General features: G+C 41.6%; 1 protein-coding gene across 4 annotated transcripts in view; it reads right to left on the reverse strand.

Moving 5' to 3' along the window:
• The window catches only part of PCMTD1 (protein-L-isoaspartate (D-aspartate) O-methyltransferase domain containing 1), an 87837-nt gene that overhangs the window by 34703 nt on the left and 26227 nt on the right, over positions 1 to 26907 (reverse strand). For 2 of the 4 annotated variants that reach the window (XM_034762910.1, XM_034762907.1), the window contains exons 2-3: positions 5878 to 6308; positions 688 to 790 (exon numbers count right to left, since the gene is read on the reverse strand). In XM_034762910.1, coding sequence (XP_034618801.1) covers positions 688 to 790; positions 5878 to 6184 — 410 coding nt within the window. In that variant the 5' untranslated portion in view covers positions 6185 to 6308. Of the gene's footprint in view, positions 1 to 687; positions 791 to 5877; positions 6309 to 7934; positions 8170 to 14122; positions 14195 to 26907 lie in introns of those variants that run through there. The other 2 variants (XM_034762909.1, XM_034762908.1) reach the window with 2 other exon arrangements.

The raw sequence follows: 26907 nt of genomic DNA on the forward strand, positions 1-26907 counted from the left end.
AAGGTCCCCTCTTGGTACCCTCTGAGAGGGAAAAGTGAGAGGATTCAAGAGTGAGGTAAATCCAAGGGGTACGTCTGAAGAGTGGCTATCCCGAGTCACTGGTTATATGGTGGAAGCCCTGTAATTCCGCACTGGACCCAATTAAATACCTGGTATGTGAAAAGGGGATGGTGTATAATGCCACTCCCCATTGTAAAATTAACAACGTTGAAGCCAGCTGCTTAAATCCATCCCTGTGTCTCTTTCGTTCATCTGCGTGCACTAATCAACACTGCTAGGTTACATGCTGTATGTTCATATTCAATATCTAGGCACAGTGGCGCCTCAGACTGTTAATATTAATCTGAGTTGTTATACTTATAAATTCATTCCAGATCTGCACACAAAAGAAGCTGCATAAGAACACAGCATAACAAAGTGAGTGTGTTTATGGCAAGTAGGCAGGAAGATAAATTTTGGCACTCAAAGATGTTCCCTACTTTAAAAAAAAAAAAAAAACTATATTTTTTAACTTCCACTTACCTCATTTTAAATATGTCCAACAAACTTCAAATATGATTTCCAATAATGAACATTAACAAGATGTTAAAATTTGCAAAATGTCATTTATTCCTTAATATTGTACCTCAGTAAAAAAATCCAAAACATTTCTGGTTGCAAAATGAACTGGATAAGTGAGATACTTACTTATCAAAGCTATCACTATTTTTTATGAAGCTCTCCATTTTTTCCTTGGCATATTCTACCACATCTGAATGAAGCTCTATTCCATGATTTATTCCAAAAGGGCCTGTAATTAAAAAAGTTTTTTTTATAAGTAAAGTACTGTTTTATGCACTGGTATAACACCTTTCATCTAATGGTATCACAGTGCTTTTATTAACATTTGATTAAGCCCTCCATCAAGGCTACAAAAAGGGATATTTTTATACTTTTTACAGATGGGTAAACTAAGGCACATGATTATTTAGTGAACCAGTGAAAAAGCCAGGAGTACAACCTAGGAGTTCTGGCTCCCTATTTCCTGTTCTAACATGCCCACACTACCGCAAAGAAAGCACAAGTACATTTTTCTTATTAGCCTTCATAAGAGAACGTTCATAAGGCAGTAAGTCTGACCTTTTCTTAGTCTTTTAATTAGATTTTAGAGTGGCACAATTTTTTAAAGACAGCAGGTGTTGATGGTTATAATGTATTTGTTTGTAGAAGGATTAAAAGTTGGTAAATTTAAAGCATATTATATTGAAGTGGAATCATCTCAACTGATGATGGCATAGAGATTCAGCATAGTATGCGCATATCTATACCCATAATTATACAAATTTCTCAATTATGCAGTTTCCTGAATCCGTATGAGGGATTAGCCTTCAGCCAACTGGACCACAGAAATCTACTAAAGTGCTATACAAGTATTGATCTGCAACAGTACAGCGTTTGTGCAGGTCTCTATTCAGATTAATCCCACTGACATGTCCACCACATTCACTTCTAACTCAACTCCTTATCCTTTCAACTCATTTAGTAGTCATATGTTTTTAACAAACAGCTTGAAAATGAATTTCAGTTTGTGGTAAAAGGGCTAAATCCACTCTTCTAAAAGTAGGGAGGTGCAAGGAGAGATATTAAGACTAGAGTTAGGGGGGTTGCCAGGGTAAAGAGGTGGCCATGTTTGTTGTGGGCATAGAGAGATAGGAATTCAATATGTAATAGGCAGCCCACAGAACAGAGATTTTAGTATCCATGCAGAGAAGAGGAAAAAAGCACATTTCAACGAAACAGCAAGTAGAGGTTGCATTCTATCAATTCAGTAATCACTATGCCCCAAGCCTTTACTTTTAGAATTATTTAGCCCAACACTTAATTAATACAAGAAGCATCCTCAAATTATTATTTCAGTAACAAAAATTATTCATCCAGGGAAATTCGTAAGGATTTTTTCTGCAGAACAGAGGTATTGTGAGCATTTAAAGAAAAAAATATAGAAGTATTTCTGATGTTTAAGTACCCTGGATAAAAATAAATAGCAGATTCGCAGCAAAGCCTGTCTTTTATGGAGAAAAAAACCTAATACATTCCATTTGCTAAGCGTGACCTAATGGTGCAACATCACCACAATATGCTAAACATCTGTAATTCTTAGCATGAAATTAGAACATCTTGTACACCATGAACAAAGTGGATCCGAAAGAGGTCGTTACATGCATTGCTCATAAAGCTTTCCTGCTGGCAGACTTACAGGAGGCAGAGTGCTCCACAAGGGAGATACCTGCTTTCACAGCATTGAAAAGTGTCCTGTTGGTACGCATACATCCTTTATTAACTTAGCTCATTGCTTCCCTTTTCTGTCTCTTGCATTACTAGTAAAGCTGGCTGTAAAATGTGAAATCCCTTCCTGTAAAAATTTTCAATATTTTTAAAAACAAATTTACACTTGACCCAGGACAAAATGCAAAAAGGAAATTGTGTGTGTGAAGGCATTTCAAAAAATATTCCATTTTAGGAAAACAAAAACAAAAAATTGTTTTTCATCTTCTTGTAAGAAAACTGCCTTTCAGACCCATTGCCTGGGAGGCAGAGAGCCCAGCCACTCCACCAGCCCTCGCTTCCCAACCCTGGTTCCTGCTCAGCCCTTCTAGCAGAGCGCTTTGGGCCAGCAGAAAGTGAAATTGACAAACACCTTCCAGATTGGGAAAATCAGAATGTCAGCTGCCAATGGAAAAATGAAAATTCTTCTGCAAAACTGAATTTTTCCCATAGAAAGAGGGTATTCTTCATCAGAATATCATTCTAACAAAAAAGTTTCTGACTAGTAATTAGAAGTAGCTAGTAAGCATTGTTCATTTTTTATAAGAGGTGTCAGTGTTTTCAAAACAGAATATTTTAGAAAATCTTTCCTGGGAATCACAGCAGGTTTTCAAACATAAATTTACTATAAATGAATTCACATTCCCCTAACCTAACCTCCTAAATTATTTTCATGTGTCTAGTATTTTTGCTGCACTCTTAGCTGTTTTCAATTACAGTTACTGCCATCTGTTCCAAAATTCATGCACATTTCCAAACAGATTAATTTTTACCACTTTTCAAGACAATCATGAAGAATATCAAACACATTTTTTGAATTTTGTGTCTGTCAGGGTAATGAGGAACATTTGTGTGTAATACTAGAACTTTTCATGATCTATGTGCTATGAGGCAGCAATTAGTTTCTGCAGCAACATGACTATCCAAAATATGGAGTGTAATTATACATACATTTCAGTATTGCTATGTGTTATATTGAACAAAACAGAGCTGGTAACACTATTCTCATTAGCTTTTCCAATTTGAGGATATGACTGTATATGCTATTTCAGAACGGTCTTACCAATTCATAAAAACTGACACTACCCTAACTTTTGTGTTACTTCCTGGAGTAATATTCATTTCCTTCACAATGTGATTATACTAACCTCATCAATTATCTACCACCATTATTAAGTCTTGGAAAAGTGTTTGCAGTTCTAATATCTTGTAATACTCAATTACAGAAATCAAAGGATTCGTCTGTACTGATCATTAAAATTATGTAAACTATGCTTTCCGTGTGTATTATTTTCCTTCTGTTTATATTAAACTTAATCTCTGACTACTGTAGCAAGTTATATAGACCACTTTGTATTTTAAAAATTCCTCATTTTCAAGTCACCCGCAAATTAATTTAGTGTCACATTAACATTCACAAAATCATCAATATGGTATACACTACTACTCCCACCCTATACTGAACCATCAGATACCCAACCATTGACAAACAATCTTCGGCTTCCTAACACTAATCCAATACAGTAAAAATTGCAACAATAGGCTCCATTTTGAGAAGGTGTAAAGGTTTCATTTTCCACAAAGGGGCTGCCTTTATTAAAACCAGTAAAATAAACCTTCCTTTTCAAAAATATTTTGTTCAAATATTGCTATAAATCTGACTAACCATGCTGAGTTAAGAACTGCAGAGCAGGTTGTGTCTGCTGATTCACACAGTTAGAAAGCCCTCTGCTGCAGGTCTCACCCCTCATGTGAAAAGGTGGGGAGAAATCAGTCACTTTCACTACTTAGTTCTCTTCATTCACTTTCTGGAAACCAGCACAGGTCATTCTTCAGAGTCAGAATTGTGCTGGGTGAGGAGACGGCAGGCCAGGCAGCACACATCATACACTCCTGACCCCACAGAGATTAGTTAGATAAGGTAAATACAACCTCATATAGAGAAGCAGGTGCAGAGGATCCCTAGCCAAATAAAACAAATAAATATCAAGACGAAGGGCTTTATTTAATCATCTTCACTCTTGATATGATCTCGGGAAATATTTATGGTCCTGCGCACAGGGCTAATAGCAAACAAAAGAGGAAGTAGTCTCTAATCATATTATATGTATATTTATACTTTAACAGCTACTGGGGAAGAACTCATACAAAATTGCCTATATTTATCATCTCCCATAGAGATAAAACTCCCCAAGCTCATAAATAGAGTGCTAGCACAAGAGGTACAGTACATTATATGAACAAAGTGAAATGCTATAATTCTTTTAACAGCATGTACTGGAATTTTGAGTTTATACCTATGAATGAATATTTCACCAGAAGCATTACTGCTTACTATATTGTATTGGGTAAGGAAACGAATCTCAGTTTCCACAAGAGGGAGCACTGAATCAGCTCTTTGACTTTTGTTTACATTAAATTGGAAGGAATCCTACACCTCTTTGAAGTGAATTGACAGATTAAATTTGTTACACATTCTCCTCCCATTCAGAATAGTATCTGCTTCCCTTAATGGTTTTCTGCTCTCCATTATCTCTATTTGTAAAAATGAGTAATCCAAGACTTCAAGAACTCCATATACTGGAAAAAGTACACATTTTGTAAGATTGTTGTAGCAGTAAAAGTAGTGCTTCCTTAACTAGAAAACAATACTGAGAGATACAAATATTTATTTAGTGAAAGAAAAATGTGGCTGTCACACTTACATCCCACTACCAAAATAAATGAAATTCTGTTGTGTAATGCAAAATTATTACAATAGGTAGAAAACATCTGAGGATATTTATAAAAATCAGCACTAGAGCTTAGTTTTTCATTTTGAAAACAAATGCATTTTAATGAACATTTTCTGCTCTCTTAAGGTATAGTTTTAAAATTAAATTCAGTTAGCAACGACATACCACATTTTCTTTTCAGCTGGTAGCACAGCTTTATTTAAGTACAGTTGAGAGGATGAGTAGTAAACTACACAGGTAACTTAGCTTAAAAAAAACCCAGTCTTAAGCAGTGAATATCTGCCATAAAATTTACTAATGCTGTTATTTAATCTAGATTATTTTGTGAAGAGCAGTTTACTTTGTGTCCTAAGCATATACATTTCTTGCCTTCTATGTGAGCAACAATCTTTAAGAGTCCTTAGTGAACTTAAAAACTGCAGAAAAATTTAGAAATAATTGTTTCCATACTCCCTGTTGAAAATCATAATATTCTTTGTGACTCAACATTTGGCTTGTGTGGGAATTACGGTGGTGTCAGAAAGGTTTGCAGCTTCAGGTGACTACAGAAGGTTAATCTGTGGCTGAAGCTTAAACAGCAAAAATATTGTTTTCATTAAAATGCAATTCTTAAAAAATGCTTTTCAATAACAGTTTTTCTAAGAATTAGCTAGCAGCTCTTTCACAATATTCTGAAAGCACATTCCAAATTCTTAACTCTATGCTTTTTTCATTACATTACTTAAAAACTATAACACATTAAATCACAAAACCCTGGCAAAGATGCTGACGTGTTAATCTAAGAATCTGTATTCAGTAACCAACATTTCATATACGTTTAAAATAAAAAAGAAATTACCTAATATTAATCCCACCATTGTACTCAAATATCCGGTTCCGCTACCCAGATTCAGAAAAGATAATCCTGGTTGAAGTTTCAATGCCTCCATGACTTCAGAATAAATGCAAGGTGCTGATAAGTGTATATTTCCATGCTTCCAAGCCAAGTCTTTATAAGCATTGTCCCTGTATCCTTCTAGATAATAATCACCACGGTCAATTGCTCTGAAGGCTTGCTCCACTCTCTCAGTGCGAATATACTGAGCTTCTTTCAAGTTATCAATTAAATCATCATTGTCTTCCCCAGCACTCACAGCTCCTCCCATGATGAATTTCTATGATAATTCAATGAGTTTGAAAATACATTAGCAGGAGCGTTTTGAAGTGTCAGTGTGTAACAGACGCTGTTCTTTTCCTTTCAACAGCACATCAGAACATCACAAATGAATCCTGGGAGGAAAAAAAAGTTTACTTGTTTTGAATTTCACAGGGAAAAAAGGCAGCATCAACTAATTAATACAGAGATCACTTAACAAAAGGGGTAGCAAGGGGAAGAACAGTAAAGCTACTGGTCTGAAGTGTGGTTCGACTTCACTGGAAAATTAACAAAGTATTAAAAAAGTGACAGTACTATTCCATGCCTAAATCTTTTTCTTTCAGATTCAATTTACTTAGTCTACATGTACAAAGATTCCCCCTTCCCCCCATAATTGTCAAGTCTGAATATTCACCCTGTTCTACTCTGTTTAGGCTCTTGCACTGAACCTATCCCCATGGTTTCTGAGCACCTTAAAAAAAAAAAAAAGCTTTCAAAAAACATTGAGTGGGATTTTTCAATAGCATCTACATAACTTTCAGTGGAACTCATGCTTCTAAATCACTCAGGTACTTTTGAAAATCCTGCCTAGTATTGGACAAATAAGTGTTCCTTTCCTAAAAGAGGAAAGGTTATGCCTGGGGTTTTTGTTTATTTTCAAACTATATAATCCAAATCAATAAAGTTAAGCTATGTTCTTTCTGGTTTGCATCACTAGTGGTTAAACACCACACCGACTCCAGATGTCTTAACAGTTTGGATAACGATGCATGAGCTGGAATAAAATTCCGCTCAGACTCACATACTGGTAAAATTCTATGATTAAGTTTATCAGCTACAGGGAAATGGGGCATTTTTGGGAAAACACACCTTTCGAACATTCTTACTGCATCAAGAAGCAACAAAAAAGGGAGGGAAGGGGCAACCTTTTTCTGCCAATCACAGGAGTAATTGCTACCTTATATGTGGACCAGTCAACATAGGTAAGAACAGAAATCACAGTTCCTGTCTCAAAGTTTAGTGGACAGTATTAGTTTCACAGTTACTGCATCTGTATTCCCCCGTTCATGGTCTACTCCATGAGTTCCCGCTTTCAGGTTTCCAGCCATCATCTGTCTTTGCCTAGGGACCCTTGTTCCACTCCTTTCTGAAGAGGGGTGTGAAGGCTGCACAGTCCTCTGCCATCTACTGCGGTATCTCCAGCAAGCCAGTCGCCTAAAAGGCCAGCATGTGTACTTCGCAGTCTCTTCAAGAGCTATGACTAGTGTGTTACTAGCAGTTACAAGTTACCACATGGCTCTTTCTAAGCAAGCACTTTTATTCTTCAGATAAAAGCTTTACAGAAAAAATATATTTAAAGACCCAACAAACATTTCTATATGCATGCTAAAAGCTCACAACAGACTACGCAGGATTATGGGGCTCAAGTGGGCAAAAGTCATTCCAACTCTTCTTCCAGGGTTGGGACATCCCTTGGAAAGAAAGTCCTGTCCATCTGTTGGATCAGGAAGAAGAGCCCCAAGTCAGTGTAAACTCAGGCTATTTATCCAAAAATCTTGCCTTTGTCTCTTGGTCTCTGAATAATCCAGTTTGAACTAATATATGTGAGCCTTACTGGGAGGTGGTACCTTTCTGGGGGGTATAATAATCTTCACCACCATCCACTGTTTTTGATTCCTGGAGGAGCTGTAGCAGCCTGCCCCCAGGGAGTAGATCACAATCACCATTCATTTAATACAATGGACCCCAAAAATACTTACATTTTATTCAATAAGGTCAACCAAGGATACGGCAGGAAGTTGTCATATATGCCACAGACCTCCACCTAGGCTTCATATATGGATGGAGCCCCTCTCTCACTCACACGTGCAGAATATTATCTGCGCTGGTAGTGCAGAAGAATTACCAGCCCAATTCAACTCAAAGGTGGAATGTTCCACAAAATCCAATACAGTAACTCCTTGCTTAACGTTGTAGATATGTTCTTGAAAAATGCAACTTTAAGCGAAACGATGTTAAGCGAATCAAATTTCCCCATAAGAATTAATATAAATATGGGGGGTTAGGTTCCAGAGAAATTTTTTTCACCAAAAGATTTTTGTATATCTCTCTCACACACACACACACACACACACACACTATAAGTTTTAAACAAACAATTTAATACTGTACATAGCAATGATGATTGTGAAGCTTGGTTGAGGTGGTCAGGGGCGGCTCTATGTTTTTTGCCACCCCAAGCACGGAAGTCAGGTGGCCTTCGGTCCGCTGGTCATGCAACATTGGCGGCGTTTCTGCGGATGATCTACCGGTCCCGCGCCTTCAGCGTACCCGCCGTCAAATTGCTGCCAAAGCCGCGGAACCGGCAGATCACCCACATAAATGCTGCTGAATCCGCGTGACTAGTGGACTGAAAGCTGCCTGACTGCCGCCCTCATGGCGACCGGCACGCTGCCCCCCACAGCTTGCCGCCCCAGGCACCGCGCTTGCTGCGCTGGTGCCTGGAGCCATCCCTGGAGGTGGTGAAGTCAGAGAGTGGGATATTTCCCAGGGAATTCCTTACTGCTAAATGATGAAGTAGAACTCGGCTGAGCCCTCAAGGGTTAACACATTGTTGTTAATGTAGCCTCATACTCTACAAGGCAGCATGAATGGAGGGAGGGGGAGACAGCACGGCAGACAGAGACACACACCCTGTGTGTGTGTGAGAAAGAGAGATACACATTGTCCCTTTAAGTACGCTGAACCACTCTAAGTAGATTGCCTTTTTAAGTAGACCAGGAAGTTGAGACAGCAGCTGCTGCCAGCACACTCCCTCCATCCTGAGCCCTGTCGTGGTCGCTCTCCCCCACCCCCCGCTCTATGGAAATGGGGTAAGCAGAGGGCAGGAGCAGGGGTGAGGGGGACACCCTGATATTAGCCCCTCTCTTCCCCCTCCACAGCAAGCAGAAGACTCCCAGGAGCAGTTCCAAGGCAGAGGGCAGGAGCAGCACATGGCAGTGGGGGGAGGGACAGCTGAACTGCCGGCAATTAATAGCCTGCTGGGCGGTGGCCCCCAGGGAACTTAAGGGAGCGGGAAGTTGATAGGGGGGCTGCCGGTCCATCCTGGTTCCAAGTCCCCACCAGCTACCTCCGACAGGCTGCTCTTTCTGCAAGCAGTGGACAAAGCAGGCGGCTGCCAAATGACATTATAAGGGAGCACTGTGCAAGTTTAAATGAGCATGTTCTCTAATTGATCAGCAACGTAACAACAAAACAACGTTAACCAGGACGATTTTAAGTGAGGAGTTACTGTACACGTGGGAGCTCAGGTGGTAGAACTTTTCATGTTAGCCACTAGAGGACAAAAAAAACTACAAATATTTGTATTACTCCAATCACTAGATTGACAATGGTACACACATATAAACCAAAACAGTAAAATAGGAGATGACAATAGCACATTTAATTTGCATGTTTTTATTTTTAATAAATAAAATGTTAGCAGAAATTCACCTGGCACCAATTATCTGCTAATTAATCTGTGCCAAGCAAGTATGGGCATTTTGCCTTGTATGGTTTGAACGCATTCTAATAGAATATATAAGACTTCATTCACAAAAAGCATACCAGCTGCTATTTTACTACTAACTACTTAGACACATTCCAACTGGCACTTGCAGCCAGGATCATATATCCCAGTGAGGTTTTGGCCTATTTTAGAATACTCTCTCTCATATTCCTATTCAAATCCCTAATTTATGCATTCCTATTTGTGTGGTCTAAGAAGTTGGGAATTTGCAAGGTTACAAATCGCAGGTATACACAATTGTACAACCCTACAACTGACTGAAAATCTGGCCCTTAACGTTAGGTTTATTGAAGTGATCAGTGCAACACTCTTGCTGGAGTGAGGTACTTTAGCAGAGAACCTTAGTTATACATCTTTAAAAATGTCCATAATACTGCAGAACAATTGAATTTTGTGACACGAAAAGCAAACAGAATGAAGAGACTGACGTAGAAATATTACATTGATACAAAAACTACATTGGGGCATCATTAATGTTAGGAATTTAAATACACAAATATCAGGAATTTCAAGAGTTAAAATGCTCCCAACCTTAGCTCCATTATCACTGTATGAAAGAGTTCTGTAACTCTAAGAATGCTTTCACTTAGCAATATAAAAACCTCAAGCTGAATCAATAATCACCATTTTCCTCTTAAAGACAAAGGCTCCAATTTGCTGTTGTATGATGATGTAGTATTCTCATCTTTTAGGGTACAGATGTATACACAATTCAGTGGTAATAACTTGTCTTCATAAATTTATATTTATGTTCTTTGACTCTTTACCTATACAATGTTTTGTCTCAGATAATATTTTAACCATTGAAAGTAACTCAAGGACAAATATTTTCTACACCTTGTATAACTTTAAGTAGTATGGTGAATGTGAGCACAAAAATCAATATGGGCATTTTGGTCCTTCCATCATCTTTTGTTTTGCTGCTTTGCCACCAGATGATGGGCCTTGTGTGTCCAAAATGAACGTAACAAATACAGTAATACGCAATACAAATACATTGCAAAGAATGAATATACGTTATGGAGAATGAGGGAGCCATCTGTATATTTCATAAATATATGCACCTCAATTTACCTGCTTGGAGTTAAATCAAAGGAAGCTGATAGGGGTATACACACAGGAAACAAATCAAAACAATGACAAAGATAAAGTACCCCCAGAAAGAATACCAAGGGTCATTAACAGAACAATGGGGGTGCTATTAATTGGTAAATGGCCACCTGCCAAGCTTTAGGTTAAAGACCCTGACCCAAAGAGAGGAAAGGGGGCAAATGGGCAGCTACAACAGGAGGTGAGTCTCTCAGAGAGTTCTGCAGAGGTATTTGTCTCTCCCAGTTCAAGGGTAGGGATGTCTATATTCTTTCCTCGCAATTAAAACTTGCAAAGGAATAAAGTTTAGGTAAGACCCGGGTGTTGGGTTTATCCCTTTTCTCTGCTTGCTACATATCTTTGGTTGAATAATACTTTGTTTTGAAGAACCTGTTTCTGAGTCATTTTAATCAGCAACTGCTCAGATTCCTGGAGGAAAAAGGCTTACAGGTGCCAAGCACAGGTGGATCAGTCATGTTATCACAGTTGGTAAACTGGGGATGGGGAGTGCAGCATGGTAGTGGTAGGACTGCATGGCTCCACCTGAGATGGGTGAAGATGAGTGCACCTCTCTGATGACAGGTTGCACTAAGAGAAACTAAAGAGATCTAAAGCGCAACTTGCCCTTTAACAGGGATATATGTACTTTAAGAATTGCAGAACTGTCAAAGCAGAATCTACAAAACAGTGACAAAATGTTCAGGAACGCATGATCCAAATGGCTGAATATACTGGGGAAAATGCATTCACTACTGGAGAACTGCAAATTGCATGTTCAATTTGAATACTCATTTGTGAAAATTTACCTTCCAAATTCAATAAGTAAAACTATTTGAATTCTCCTAATAAGATTCTTAATGCCCAGTGGATTTGTTACATGCACATTTTCACAAACCTTTCAGAACATTAAGCTGATTGGATTGCATAAGAACTGACACCCACTGCAATCTATTCATGCCCTTTCAGTTTTGACTTTACATATCTTTATTACTCCATGTAGTATCTCCCTTCTGCTACACACTTAAAAAATCCCTTTTTAATTTTAGGCCTTTAAAAGCCACTAGTATAACCATATTGGTCTTACTACTTTCCATTTTCCTTCCATTTGTTTTCTGTTGTGCCTTGAAGATTAATCCCTTCAGATATTAACTACTTCAGTTCATGTTCATGGAATCCTAAGTATAGACTTAAATAGGGGTTTATTATTTATTTTTAAAGTTCATTATCTTTATACTAGTGCTTTCATCCTCTATTCTTAGTACCATGCTCTTCTGTGAACAGCATTACCTAAATGTCCAGGTTCTCAGCCAATTCTTCCATACTGGCCAATATAAGAACTAAAATACCTATGATCAAGTTAGTTCCACTACTCTCCAGAACAAGATATCGGATAACATTTTCAAAAGTGCCTAAGTTCCAGTCTCAAAAGTGGCTTGGGCATTTAGGAACATAAGACTCATTGAAAGTTAATGGGGTCCACACGGCACAGGATCGACGGCCGCGGCTCCCCCGTCGACTGTGCTACCGCCGCTCGCTCTGGTGGAGTTCCGGAGTCGACGGTGAGCGCGTTCGGGGATCGATATATCGCGTCTTAATGAGACGCGATATATCAATCCGGGATAAATCGATTGCTACCCGCTGATACAGCGGGTAGTGAAGATGTACCCTTAGATTCCAAGTCAATTCCATGCAAAGGAAAAAGAGCTGAGACAAAAGTACCAGAAAGCAAAAGGAGAACAATACTAGCTCTGGCATCAACACATTATTAGTGCTTTTTTTGTAATAAACTAGATGCTACATTCAGCAGGGCACCTGCCACCTCTCCATGTAACTAATGAGAACACTTCACATCCTGGAGAGGAGGAGGAAAAGGCAGCACCTCCCCACCCGCTGCAGCAATGAATGAGGCGAGGCATTTGACATCAGGCAGGAAACTGGCAATAACCCAGAATACTGCAAGTTGGCTGAAAACCAGGAACCGTTCAGTACCCAGCTAGACCCCCAGACCCAGTTTAAATGGCTCAGGCTGACATATATTTCATTCTTGGGAGAGAGACTCTAGAAGATGCAAGTGATAATTAATGAACCATAATGTAGGCAGATATACCCATACACTTAGCAAATGCATACCTTGTATGTTAGCTAGCAAGAAAAAGCTAATGAAAAGGCAGAATATAGGGGCAAATGCTTTCTCCCCAGTATGGCTGCAAACACTGTTCACCTTCATTACTGTACGAGGTGGAAAATTCTGAGTAGCTGCAACAGTTATCATGGGCTGCCAGCACCACCACTACCCAACCTAATGACCATTCTCTATTTCATTATTGGCAATCTCATTGGGGAGAATCCCACTAACAATTTCAGAACTGTTTGCAATCAGAGATTAAACGAAGTGCTCAAATGAGGACAAGTTCTCCGAGACCATGCAGGACTCCAATCAAAACATGAGGGATACGAAAGAGTGGTGGGAACAGTTGCTAGAAAGGAGGAAGGATGGAGATGCACAGAAATACATACTACATCTACCCAGCTATTTGAACAAGTTGTTGACCAGGGGGCACCAGGGACACCACCGCAGTAGTTCTACCCACTCCAGAGAATGGACAATATGCGTTTCTGGGAGGGATCATACCCTCCAGCCCCTTCCTTTAGCCACCAACCCTCCACTCATCCGTTCCCACTGCACTCTACTCCAGCGGACAAGAGCTCAAATAACACAATTGTTTTGATTACACGTACTGTCATTTGTGATGCACTGGTGTTGAGTCTGTATACTGCACTTTTTGCACAAAGTTATGGTGTGTGTCACTAGTAAAGTCAAAGTCATCTGTAAGTTGCTAACTCTTGTGACTGGCATGTACTGTTGTTAATAAAGTACACATTGCTTGAAAGTTTATGTTTATGAAAGTTTGTGATTTCTGACATTACAGTAGTACTAGAAAATAATTAATATAGCCAGAAAGACTTCCATACCTCAATTTACAAATTGAATGGAGTTGTCACCCTGTCCGGAATGACTCATGACTGAGTGCCAACCTCAGGATAGACTGGCAAAAAGCATGGCAGACACCCCAAACTGATGGTATGTTCTATAGATTTCACCAACCCAGGAACACATGTGAACTCCTGAAACACTGTAATAGTCTTACCATGGAGTCACAGACAGTCCCCTTGGGCACTCCTGTATCTTGCCACTCAGGCAAGCTGGACTTAGTGATAAATGGTCACTAATACCAAAGATCACAAAATATTCAGGTTGCTCACAGTCCCAAAAGACCAGTCACTTACCCCAAGTCAATCTGTACCTCAGATCTCATACCAAAAAACACTTGTAGCCAATCCCATAGTAAACTAAATAAGGATTTATTAACTAGGAAAAAGAAATGAGAGAGTTAGTTACAAGTTAAAGCAGGCAACATATATACACAAATGTGTTACCGTCTATGGTTCCAAAAAGTAACAGAGGTAACCTGTTAGCACTGAATGTCTTTTAGGGCTAACTCAGATTGACCATGGGGATCTCTACTTTAATTTCCTAGCTCCAGCACTGTGAGAGTCCAAACAAAAGAGATAAAGAGGACCTGACATGAAAATTCTTCATTTCCTTCTTCCGGAATTCAAGCTAACAGCACAAGCTTTCTTGCATGTAGCACCTTCAATGATCTATGGGGGCCATTGACACAGTCTATGTATTGTGATGTTTCAGAATAGCCCATTTGTGGGCAGGGAATAGTCTTTGATGGGCAGGGGAACCATTCTTTTTGCATGTATTCACAAGTTCAGACCAGGCATTTTTACAGTTATAAAGAAAAACTTACATATTACCCTAGAACATGGGATACAGACATCACAAGTAAGATGAATACATGCAGCAACTTATAAGGACTCCATACAGTTTAAACACATCCTTTCAAGTCTAACACCTATTTTAAACAATACTAACATACAGGTGAGCTGGTCTGGTTTCCTGCCATGAATCTGTCAGTGCTGAGCTGATGCCTGTAGCCTTGGCAAGAGCTGGCATCTGGTCTACCAGCATCAGAGGGGTATTTAGAGGTCAGTAACACACACACTTCTTCAATCTAAAAATACACCAGTAATTATTTTATTAATGCTCTGATACATTCCTTGTCATCCTTCCATACTTCAATAAAACATTCTTTGAACTTGAACTTCCAGAAATGTAGGGCTGGAAGGCATCTTGAGAGGTCATCTAGTCCAGCCTGCAGTGATGGGGATTCCACAACCTCCCATGGAAGCCTACACCAGACTTTATCTATCCTTAAGGTTAGAAGTTTCTTCTTAATATTTAACCTAAGTCTCCCTTGCTGCAGGTTAAGCTAAGTACTTCTTGTCCTTCCTCCAGTGGACATGGAGAATAATTGATCACCATCCTCTTTATAACAGCTCTTGACATATTTGAAGATTGTTATCCAGTCCCCCTCTCAGTCATCTTTGCTCATCTAAAGATGCCCATTTTTTAAAACCTTTCCTTATAGGTCAGGTTTTCTAAATCTCTTATTTCTGTTGCTCTCCCCTGGACTCTCTCCAGTTAATAGGCAGCAGGTTTAAAACAAATAAAAGGAAGTATTTCTTCACACAATGCACGGTCAGCCTGTAGAACTCCTTGCCAGAGGATTCTGCGAAGGCCAAGACCATAACAGCGTTAAAAAAAAACTAGCTAAATTCATGGAGGCTAGGTCCATCAATGGCTATTAGGCGGGATGGGGAGAAATAGTGTCCCTATCCTCTGTTTGCCAGAAGCTGGGAATGAGTGATAGGGGATGGATCACTTGATGATTACCTGTTCTGTTCATTTCCTCTGGGGCACCTGGCACTGGCCACTGTCGGTAGACAGGATATTGGGCTAGATGGATCTTTGGTCTGACCCAGTAGGGCCATTCTTATGTTCTTAATTTATCCACATCTTTCCTAAAGTGTGACACCCAAAATTGGACACAGTACTCCAGCTGAGGCCTCATCAGTGCCAAGTAAAACAGGATAATTGCCTTCTGTGTCTTACCCATCACACTCCTATTAATATATCCCAGAATGATATTAGCCTTTTTTCGCAACTGCATCACATTGTTGACTCATATTCAATTTGTGATTCACTATAACTGCCAGATCTTTATTTAGTAGTACTAACACGCAGCCAGTTATTCCCCATTTTATAATTGTGCATTTGATTTTTCCTTTCTAGGTTTACATGTACACTATCCACCCCCGGCCCCCGAAACAAAATCAATCACACACCACAGGTTTGAGCAGAGTGTAAATATAATATACCACCAGTTACTGCACTAATGATCATGTAAAAACACTATCAAGTTATTACCTGTAATCAAAGTAAACTTTTAAAGTTTCCCTCATGCAAACTGCACTGCAGCGGCATCGTTAAGCCAGCCTACTTTCAGGCTGTTTGAATTCAGCAGACAGCCTGTCCACCTCTCTCATCCACCTCAAATATTATGCAATGCACAATATTCAGCGACACCTTTGGCAATGTTCTGCTCACTGAGATACAGGCTTGTCAGGAGACATGGCTATATGTCCTTCAATCTTCCAAGTCCAAACTCCATACACATTGTGAAACTGCTCAAGTGACAGTTAAGCCTTTACTTGCTTCTGTCCAGCTTACCAGTAGATGGTTTCATAAGCCAGAGAAACATCACCAGAATTGTGACTGGCAGAGACACCCCATTAAAGTCAAGTGAACAGTGCAGGAAACAAGTCCCTGTTTTCTGCTTGTTAGAAAGTCCAGAGTTCCTAAAAATTTAGACTTTTCTGGACCAGCTGACATTTATGTCAGTAGGAATCTATGGTGAGTCATGATGGCCTGCATAACTGAGAAGTACACTCTGAGGCTAGGCAAGGAGCACAGAATGAGGACATGTTTCATAGTAGCAGCCGTGTTAGTCTGTATCCGCAAAAAGAGGAGGAGTACTTGTGGCACCTTAGAGACTAACAAATTTATTTGAGCATAAGCTTTCGTGGGCTACAGCCTACTTCATCGGATGCATGTAGTGGAAAATACAGTAGGAAGATACACACACACACACCCCTTGGCTACACTTGCGAGTTACAGCGCTGTAAATGCTCCCCCAGTGCTGTAACTCACTCCTCGTCCACACTGGCAAGGCATTTGCAGCGCTGTATCTCCGTGGTTGCAGCACTGCATGTACTCCACCTCTCCGAGAGGAATAGCAAGTATTGTGCTGCCGCTGCAGCACCAGTGTGGCCGCCCAATGCGCTGTGAATGGCCTCCAGAATTATTCAGCAGTATCCCACAATGCCTGTTCTAGCCACTCTGGTCATCAGTTCAAACTCTACTGCCCTGGCCTCAGGTAACCAACCGTGTGACCCACCCTTTACATTCCCCGGGAATTTTGAAAATCCCCTTCCTGTTTGCTCAGCCCAGCATGGTGTGGAGTGCTATCAGCGAATCTTTCCAGGTGACCATGCCTCCACGCGCCAAGCGAGCCCCAGCATGGAGCAGTGGTGAGTTGCTGGACCTCATCAGTGTTTGGGGTGAGGAAGGTGTACAGTCCCAGCTGCGCTCCAGCCACAGAAATTACGATACCTTCAGGAAAGTATCAAAGGACATGATGGAAAGGGGCCATGACCGGGACACCCTGCAGTGCAGGATTAAAGTGAAGGAGCTGCGGAGTGCCTACTGCAAAGCCCGTGATGCAAATGGCTGCTCGGGTGCTCCCCCGCGTGACCTGCCGATTCTACAAAGAGATGGATGTGATACTTGGGGTTAACCCCACCTCCACTCCGAGCACCACCATGGACACTTCAGAGCCGGTGTGGGGGGAGGAAGAGGAAAACGGGAGTGATGATGGTGGGCCGGGTGGAGACACCCCGGAATCCCTGGAGCCATGCAGCCAGGAGCTCTTCTTGAGCCAGGAGGAAGGTAGCCAGTCGCAGCGGCCAGTACTTGGTGGAGGACAAACAGAAGAGCAGGTTCCTGGTAAGCGGTTCCCCCCCCCCCCGGTCCCTCCCCCGCCCCCCGGGAAGGAATTTTTTTGGTGTGGGCTCTTTGGGAGAGGATGGTTAGGCATGCATGCCTAGATGTGGAATAGTGCATTGATGTGGTTTATCACATCGCAGTAATTGGCCTCGGTAATCTCCTCGAATGTCTCATCCAGAACGTGTGCAATGCACTTGCGCAGGTTTATCAGGAGAGCCACCGTGGTCCTTGTCCCAGCCAGGCTAACGTGTCCGCACCACTGTGCCGTGAGAGGCGGGGGGACCATTGCTGCACACAGGCAAGCTGCATATGGGCCAGGGCGGAAGCCGCATTGCAGTAGAAGACCCTCCCTTGCTTCCCAGGTCCCCCTTAGCCGCGAGATATCATGCTGGACGAACTCCTGTGGAAAATGTTGGGACAGTGTTCAGTGTAGGTGCCCCCTGAAGCTGTTGGCTCTCCCCAAGGCACAGAAACCCAGAGGACAGTGCAGCCCTGAAACAATCAGTCCCGCTTATTCACCATTTTGAGGCTCCCGTGGGATATGTGCACTCTGTTTCGGACGGGAAAATTTATGCTATTGTGTAGACCCTGTGTGTTTTCTACTCCTACTGCGGGGGGAATCATTACTCTGTCTGGTATAAACAATACTGCCTCTGTTAAATGTTGCATTTTGCCTATACAGCTGCATTAACCTTGAGACCTCAGCCGTCCCTCTTATCGCCTGCTCAGAGACTGCAAAGACTCAGGAAGAGACCACGAAAAAGCAAAGAAGACATGCTGCAAGAAGTGATGCGGCAATCTATTAAAGAGAATGAGAAAGCACAGAACTGGACGGAGAGAGAAAGATGGCGCCAAAGGTGGATGGAAACAAAGGGATTTCTGGGATGCAAAGCGATGCATCACGGGGCATTGGGACAGGACCCAGAATCCCCCGCACCAACACCCCCTTTCCACAATCCACGGCGCCAGAATGGGAAAAGGTGCTCTATGGGATAGCTGCCCATAATGCACCACTCCCAATAGCGCTGCAATTGCCGCAAATGTGGCCACGACAGTGCGCTGGGCAGCTGTCAGTGTGGACAGACTGCAGTGCTTTCTCTACTCAGCTGCACAAAGTCAGGTTTAACTCACAGCGCTGTACATCTGCAAGTGTAGCCAAGGCCACAGAGAACATGAAACAATGGGTGTTACTATACGCACTATAAGGAGAGTGATCAGTTAAGGTGAATGAGGACATGTATCCTATCTATTGCCCTACCATAATTAGGAAGTCCAGCTCACACTGCAATTAAAAACCCATTGCTGGCCATTACAGCTGACTTGGGTTCGCAGGGCTGTTTAATTGTGGTGTAGCCATTCAGGTGCAACTAAACAGCCTCCGAGCCTAAGTCAGCTGGGGATGAGCCACAGGTTTTTAATTACTCTAAGCCCATCCACTATTTTCTGCATATTGCCTACCCTCTGTAGCAGAACACGGTATCACCTTGCATAATTCAATGACTACCCTCATCATTGATTTTCCAATCCCAAACTGATTTCCCATAAAAAGCAACAGAGGGTCCTGTGGCACCTTTAAGACTAACAGAAGTATTGGGAGCATAAGCTTTCGTGGGTAAGAACCGCACTTCTTCAGATGCAAGTAATGGAAATTTCCAGAGGCAGGTATAAATCAGTGTGGAGATAACGAGGTTAGTTCAATCAGGGAGGGTGAGGTGCTCTGCTAGCAGTTGAGGTGTGAACACCAAGGGAGGCTTCTGTAGTTGGATTTCCATTCACAGTCTTTGTTTAATCCTGATCTGATGGTGTCAAATTTGCAAATGAACTGGAGCTCAGCAGTTTTTCTTTGGAGTCTTGTCCTGAAGTTTTTTTGCTGTAAGATGGCTACCTTTACATCTGCTATTATGTGGCCAGGGAGATTGAAGTGTTGTCCTACAGGTTTTTGTATATTGCCATTCCTGATATCTGACTTGTGTCCATTTATCCTCTTGCGTAGTGACTGTCCAGTTTGGCCAATGTACATAGCAGAGGGGCATTGCTGGCACATGATGGCATATATAACATTAGTGGACATGCAGGTGAATGAGCCGGTGATGTTGTAGCTGATCTGGTTAGGTGATGGTGTTGCTGGTGTAGATATGTGGGCAGAGTTGGTATCGAGGTTTGTTGCATGGGTTGGTTCCTGAGTTAGAGTTGTTATGGTGCGGTGCGTGGTTGCTGGTGAGAATATGTTTAAGGTTGGCAGGTTGTCTGTGGGCGAGGACTGGCCTGCCTCCCAAGGTCTGTGAAAGTGAGGGATCATTGTCCAGGATGGATTGTAGATCACTGATGATGCGTTGGAGAGGTTTAAGCTGAGGACTGTAGGTGATGGCCAGTGGAGTTCTGTTGGTTTCTCTTCTGGGCCTGTCTTGTAGCAGGAGGTTTCTGGGTACACATCTGGCTCTGTTGATTTGTTTCTTTATTTCCTTGTGTGGGTATCGTAGTTTTGAGAATGCTTGGTGAAGATCTTGTAGGTGTTGGTCTCTGTCTGAGGGGTTGGAGCAGATGCGGTTGTACCTCAGCGCTTGGCTGTAGACGATGGATCGTGTGGTGTGTCCGGGGTGGAAGCTGGAGGCATGAAGGTAGGCATAGCGGTCGGTGGGTTTTCGATATGGGGTGGTGTTAATGTGGCCATCGCTTATTTGTACTGTGGGTCTCCTTCCCATGGGTCCGGATGATGAAGATATCATCAATGTACAGTAGGTAGAGAAGGGGTAGAGAAGGGGCGTGAGTGGACGAGAGCTGAGGAAGCGTTGTTCCAGGTCAGCCATAAAAACGCTGGCATATTGTGGGGCCATGCGGGTGCCCATAGCAGTGCCACTGGTCTGGAGGTATATATTGTCACCAAATTTGAAATAATTGTGTGTGAGGATAAAATCACAGAGCTCAGCAACAAGTTATGCTGTGACATCATCAGGGATTCTGTTCCTGACAGCTTGTATTCCATCTGTGTGGGGGATGTTTGTGTAGAGAGCCTCTACATCCATGGTGGCTAGGATGGTGTTTTCTGGGAGGTCACCAATGCATTGTAGTTTTCTCAGGAAATCAGTGGTGTCACGGAGATAGCTGGGAGTGCTGGTGGCGTAGGGTCCGAGTACGGAGTCCACATATCCACACAGTCCTTCAGTGAGAGTGCCAATGCCCGAGATGATGGGGCGTCCAGGATTTCCAGGTTTGTGGATCTTGGGTAGTAGATAGAGCCCCGACCGGGGTTATTCTGAGGGTGTGTTGATTTGTTCCTGTGTTAGTGCAGGGAGTGTCCTGAGTAGATGGTGCAGTTTCTTAGTGTATTCCTCAGTGGGATCTGAGGAAAGTGGCCTGTAGAATTTGGTATTGGAGAGCTGTCTGGCAGCATCCTTCTGGTAGTCAGACCTGTTCATGACGACAACAGCACCTCCTTTATCAGCCTCTTCGATGATAATGTCAGGGTGGTTTCTGAGGCTGTGGATGGCATTGTGTTCTGCACGACTTAGGTTATGAGGCAAGCGATGTTGTTTTTCCACAATTTCTGCTTGTGCACGTTGGCGGAAGCATTCTATGTATAGGTCCAGACTGTCATTTCGACCCTCAGGAGGAGTCCATGATTTCCCATAGCAATCTATGGTTGCAGACTTCCAGGTGTCAATCATCACTTGTTTCTCCACGGTATAGGTAACTCATTCTGGGTTATGTACAGTGCAACATGCTTTTTGCCAATACCACTTTATGCTTCGTGGATACGATGCATTGGCATAAGAGGCGAACTGAAATAGGTCAGTCAATGGCATTATGCCAACAAAACTTTTACCAATACAACATTCCAGTGTCTAAGGCCTTGTCTACAGTATCACTTGAAGTCCATTCCCATCATGTAAAAATGGGCTCTTTTTGCTATTGAGAATCTATAACCTTTTTTGAACATACCAACTGAGCAAGTGCACTGGAAAACCAAAGTCTCAATGAGGCCCCTGCCCTTAGCTCTTGGGTTCAGCAAGTGATTCACTTTCCAAAGTACATTGAATCAGTCAAGGACTCTGTAATTATGTGAGATTGGAGTTAAGGTAGATGGAAGTGAAACCATTTCATCCAGAATCCCAGGTTCTTGTCTAAAACATGGAGCCCAGACAATCTGAATACTTACTGCACAACATAAGGCTGGGGGTGCAATGGGGGGGGAGGAGGACAGATCTTAAGGAGCCCATGTTGATAGGGATGGGAAGCCCATCAAAATGTGCCCTCCTAGGACCAGTGGTAAAAAGCACATTTTGATGGCTTCCCCATGCCCAGCAAAATATGCAGCCATATACGTGGACAAGCACAACCCCTCCATCACTTGTTCAAGCTTTCAGTCATGACCTTTGTGATATCGTTTCACCAGTTGTCCAGTCATCATCATCTTTTCCCGGCTAGATAGGATCTGAATATCTAATGTAAAAAACAAGCAGAGTGCTCTTTATGGCATGAGAAGAAGGGAACACACTTCAGGCATATTTATATAAAAAAGACACTCTCAATAACTTTCCTTTTACAGGGCACCTTTTATATAGATTTTTAATTCAAATGTTTCAATAATTCTAATCAATACCAAATATCTCCTACTGGGCACTATCCATAACACCCCCCTTTTCTTTTATCTTGGACAACTTTTGCTACAGAAAACTCAAAAAAAAAAATACACAATCTGCTTTCAGCCCTGCAGACCAGCTACTACACCTATAGAAATCTGTCCCTACTCCAGTCCCCTTTGAGCCGGCTGCAATGGTACTGAGGAGCTGTAGGGCAAGCATAAGCTCCCACTGGGGAATACCCATTAGTGTAAGAGGCCCTGTGTCCTTGCGCTGGTCTCATCCCCCAGCACAGGTATAAATCTGGTCCTAAACATCCTGCTGCACTGATTGACAAACATAGCCAACTGGAAGCTAAAAATGACAACCTGCCTCCCATCTCACTTCCTTCACCAAAACAGTTGTGCCCGTATTGCATTTTGAAGAAAGCTCATACCAAGCCATAAGAACTCTTACCTCAACTGTACAGATTAGAATCTGTAACTGGAGGAAAAATTACATTTAGAGTCATTTAAAGTAATTTAAAGTTAGAGGAAAATTTAGCAAAGTAGCAGGACAGAAAGGAAGGAGAAGGAGTCATTCTGTCCTTCTCGGATTAGTGATATTTTCAAGGTAATCAGGACAAGAGGCCTGCTCTCTCTTATCTCTGGCCAGAACTTTGGTCAGTCATTTTATTGATCCGTTTAGTCTCTAAACAGCAATCCAAAACAATAAAAGTGGCAAGTGTTCTGGAATAGCTGATCCCCTCACCATTAATTTAATATTTTCCTTGTCCACTCACTCCAAGGGGTGGGAAGGAAGGAAAGAATACTTTATTTCAAGGCTAACCCCTACACATACTAGGATAATCATCTATACTCTCATATTAAAGACAACACAGGATATTCTCATCTGCTCCACACCTTTCAGGCTGGGTAAAAAGGCTGAACAGCATAAAAAAGGACTCAAAGCTCCAGTTCCAGGTGCAAAAGGATTCTGCGCAGTGTAGACACAGTAGAAGACAACTGTATAGCTGCCCTGTGAGGACCTCCTCACAACACTTGACATAGGGGGCATGTCAGAGGCAGAGAGAGCATACAGCACAGCAGAGATTCTGGGCAGTACGTGACCCATAAACCAGCCTAGGAAAGCTGCCATAACTTACATGCACCCACGTTTAAGTTACACCAGGGGCCTCTCTAGCACCCAAAACAATTGAGACTCAGGAGGGCAAAAATGATTACTTAAAACCACTTTAAAACCCCCACCCCCCTTTCTCCTGAGCTGAGAGTTCAATGTTTCACCTTTAAGAGGTGCATAAGAAATCACACTCACCGTTTATTGGCATATTCAATTGACACAAATACAACAACAAAATAAAGGGCTTTTACACTCATTTTCCATTTGTGTTCCTACTCTTGATATTTTTATACTTATTTAGTAGGACTATATAAAAATGTTTTCACAGGTCTAATGTACTTGTAACTGATCAATTAGGAGTGCAGAAGGTTTGCAGTTTACATTTAAAATCTCACTTTGTTATGTAACAGCTGTAATAGTGTAGTGACTAGTAACACTATACTAGTCAACCACTTAAAGAAAAAAAGCCACTTGCCGCTACCATCGATATTCAGAATAACTTACCTTATGTTTGACATTGACGGTATAGCCTATTGTGTGACATGGACCTCATTAGACTAGATTTACACAGCTGCCTGAATGCATCTCTTACTTTTATGGGCTGGCAAGCCTCCAGTTGGAAGGTAACATACTGTTCACACTATCCAAAGCATCTTTCAGCTGCAAGTGTCAGGAATATTTCTGTATTGGACAAATAGGAGGCAGACTCATGGTTCTATCTACATAAATGAATACTTGTATTTGGCTTCCAGGGAGAAATGCCTCTGTTGTCTCAGTCTTCCAAAGTAGAGAGTCCCTACCTCTAAATTGTTTCATAGAATCATAGAATCATAGAATATCAGGGTTGGAAGGGACCTCAAGAGGTCATCTAGTCCAACCCCCTGCTCAAAGCAGGACCAATTCCCAACTAAATCATCCCAGACAGGGCTTTGTCAAGCCTGACCTTAAAAACCTCCAAGGAAGGAGATTCCACCACCTCCCTAGGTAATGCATTCCAGTGCTTCACCACCCTCCTAGTGAAATAGTGTTTCCTAATATCCAACCTGGACCTCTCCCATTGCAACTTGAGATCATTGCTCCTTGTTGTGTCATCTGCCACCACTGAGAACAGCCGAGCTCCATCCTCCTTGGAACCCCCCTTCAGGTAGTTGAAGGCTGCTATCAAATCCCCCCTCATTCTTCTCTTCTGGAGACTAAACAATCCCAGTTCCCTCAGCTTCTCCTCATAAGTCATGTGCTCCAGACCCCTAATCATTTTTGTTGCCCTCCGCTGGATTCTTTCCAATTTTTCCACATCCTTCTTGTAGTGTGGAGCCCAAAACTGGACACAGTATTCCAGTTTCCCCCAACCCTTAAAGTATTTGTTTCTTTTAGCATATTCCTGATTCAAGTTGACCAAATTTTGAAAATATATAATTTCCCCCCCCCATTCTTGTTCCTTGTTAGGATATATATTTCATTCTTGTTAGACATTGGCCTGTTTTGGGCTCTGCCTGTTGTTGTTATTTTGAGACATCCCTTACTCACTCTCCCCTGTTGAGAATGCTGCAGAAATATAGTACCCTTTAAAGAAGAGAAAGATGATTACCTTATCTATAATTAGCTTCTTTGCAGATCTAAGACAAGATAGTTAACTCAACTACCGACCACTCTTCCAAGTTTGGAAAGATGTTTTTAAGGATGTTTATCAGTTTCCCTGATTTTATTGTTTGCATCCCCTTGGGTATTTTAAGATGCTCACTTCATGAAAAGTTTACCTTCTCACTGACTTTTGTTAGGAGCTGTTAGCTAGAATTCAGAAACTGGCTGGAATGTTCTAAGCACTGAATGGACATTGGTGGTATATGCTGATAAAATGTAGAGCAAGGGCTGTAGTGATCTGCCTCATGCTCAAAGTACAAAACCCAAGAGAGAGAGTCTTGAGTGATATCTTCAAAGAAGAAGAAATACAAATAACTATCGAAGTAGAGACACATTTTGCTCACCAAAAAAAAGCCAACCTGCAATAAAAGAAACATTTACAGAACATCCTTATAGCAAAAGAATTAATTCATAACACTGGTCTACAATTTTTGAGTCGTCTGCTTCAGAGATAAAATGTGCTATTTATTATGTATTTTGATGTGCTGAATTCAAATATGACAATTAAAACAACTGACTGGCTACTGTTTCTAAGATATTTAAGTTTTTACATTTTGTCTATGTATATTGTGTAGATAGTAGAGTTTTAATCATAAATTGTAAACCTAGATCTTTTCATGTGTTTATGGTTGCTTTACATGATAATATTTCACCTGTCCTGTTTATGTAACACTTTAAAAAAATCAGCAAAAAGGGTTATATAAATAAAATTTATTATGAAACAAAAAGGCAAAAAACTATTCTGTACATAGTTTAGTCCTATTCAGTGTCTACTCGGCGCTTCTTGGCTTGTCTCTTGTATTCATTAAATGGAGCATCTCTTGTCACTGTCCAGCAATAGTCTGCAAGCATTGACGGGCTCCATTTGCCCTGACAGCGTTTCTCCATTGTTGCAATGTCCTGGTGAAATCGCTCGCCGTACTCATCGCTCACTGCTCCGCAGTTCGGTGGAAAAAAAATCTAGATGAGAGTGCAAAAAACGTATCTTTAGTGACATGTTGCAACCAAGGCTTTTGTATGCCTTGAGGTTTTCCATCAACAACCTGTAGTTGTCTGCCTTGTTGTTTCCGAGAAAATTTATTGCCACTAACTGGAAGGCTTTCCATGCCGTCTTTTCCTTGCCACGCAGTGCATGGTCAAAAGCATCATCTCGAAGAAGTTCACAAATCTGAGGATCAACAAAGACACATTCCTTTATCTTAGCTTCACTTAACCTTGGAAATTTTCCACAGAGGTACCTGAAAGCTGCTTGTGTTTTGTCAATGGCCTTGACAAAGTTCTTCATCAGACCCAGCTTGATGTGGAAGGGTGGTAACAAAATCTTCCTTGATTCAACAAGTGGTGGATGCTGAACACTTTTCCTCCCAGGCTCCAATGACTGTTGGAGTGGCCAATCTTTCTTGATGTAGTGGGAATCTCAGGCACGACTATCCCATTCGCAGAGAAAACAGCAGTACTTTGTGTATCCAGTCTGCAGACCAAGCAAGAGAGCAACAACCTTCAAATCGCCACAAAGCTGCCACTGATGTTGCTCATAGTTTATGCACCTCAAAAGTTGTTTCATGTTGTCATAGGTTTCCTTCATATGGACTGCATGATCAACTGGAATTGATGGCAAAACATTGCCATTATGCAGGAAAACAGCTTTAAGACTCATCTTCGATAAATCAATGAACAGTCTCCACTCATCTGGATTGTGAATGATGTTGAGGGCTGCCATCACACCATCGATGTTGTTGCAGGCTACAAGATCACCT

Source organism: Trachemys scripta, chromosome 2 (genome assembly GCF_013100865.1).
Source record: "Trachemys scripta elegans isolate TJP31775 chromosome 2, CAS_Tse_1.0, whole genome shotgun sequence".
Lineage (NCBI taxonomy): Eukaryota > Metazoa > Chordata > Testudines > Emydidae > Trachemys > Trachemys scripta.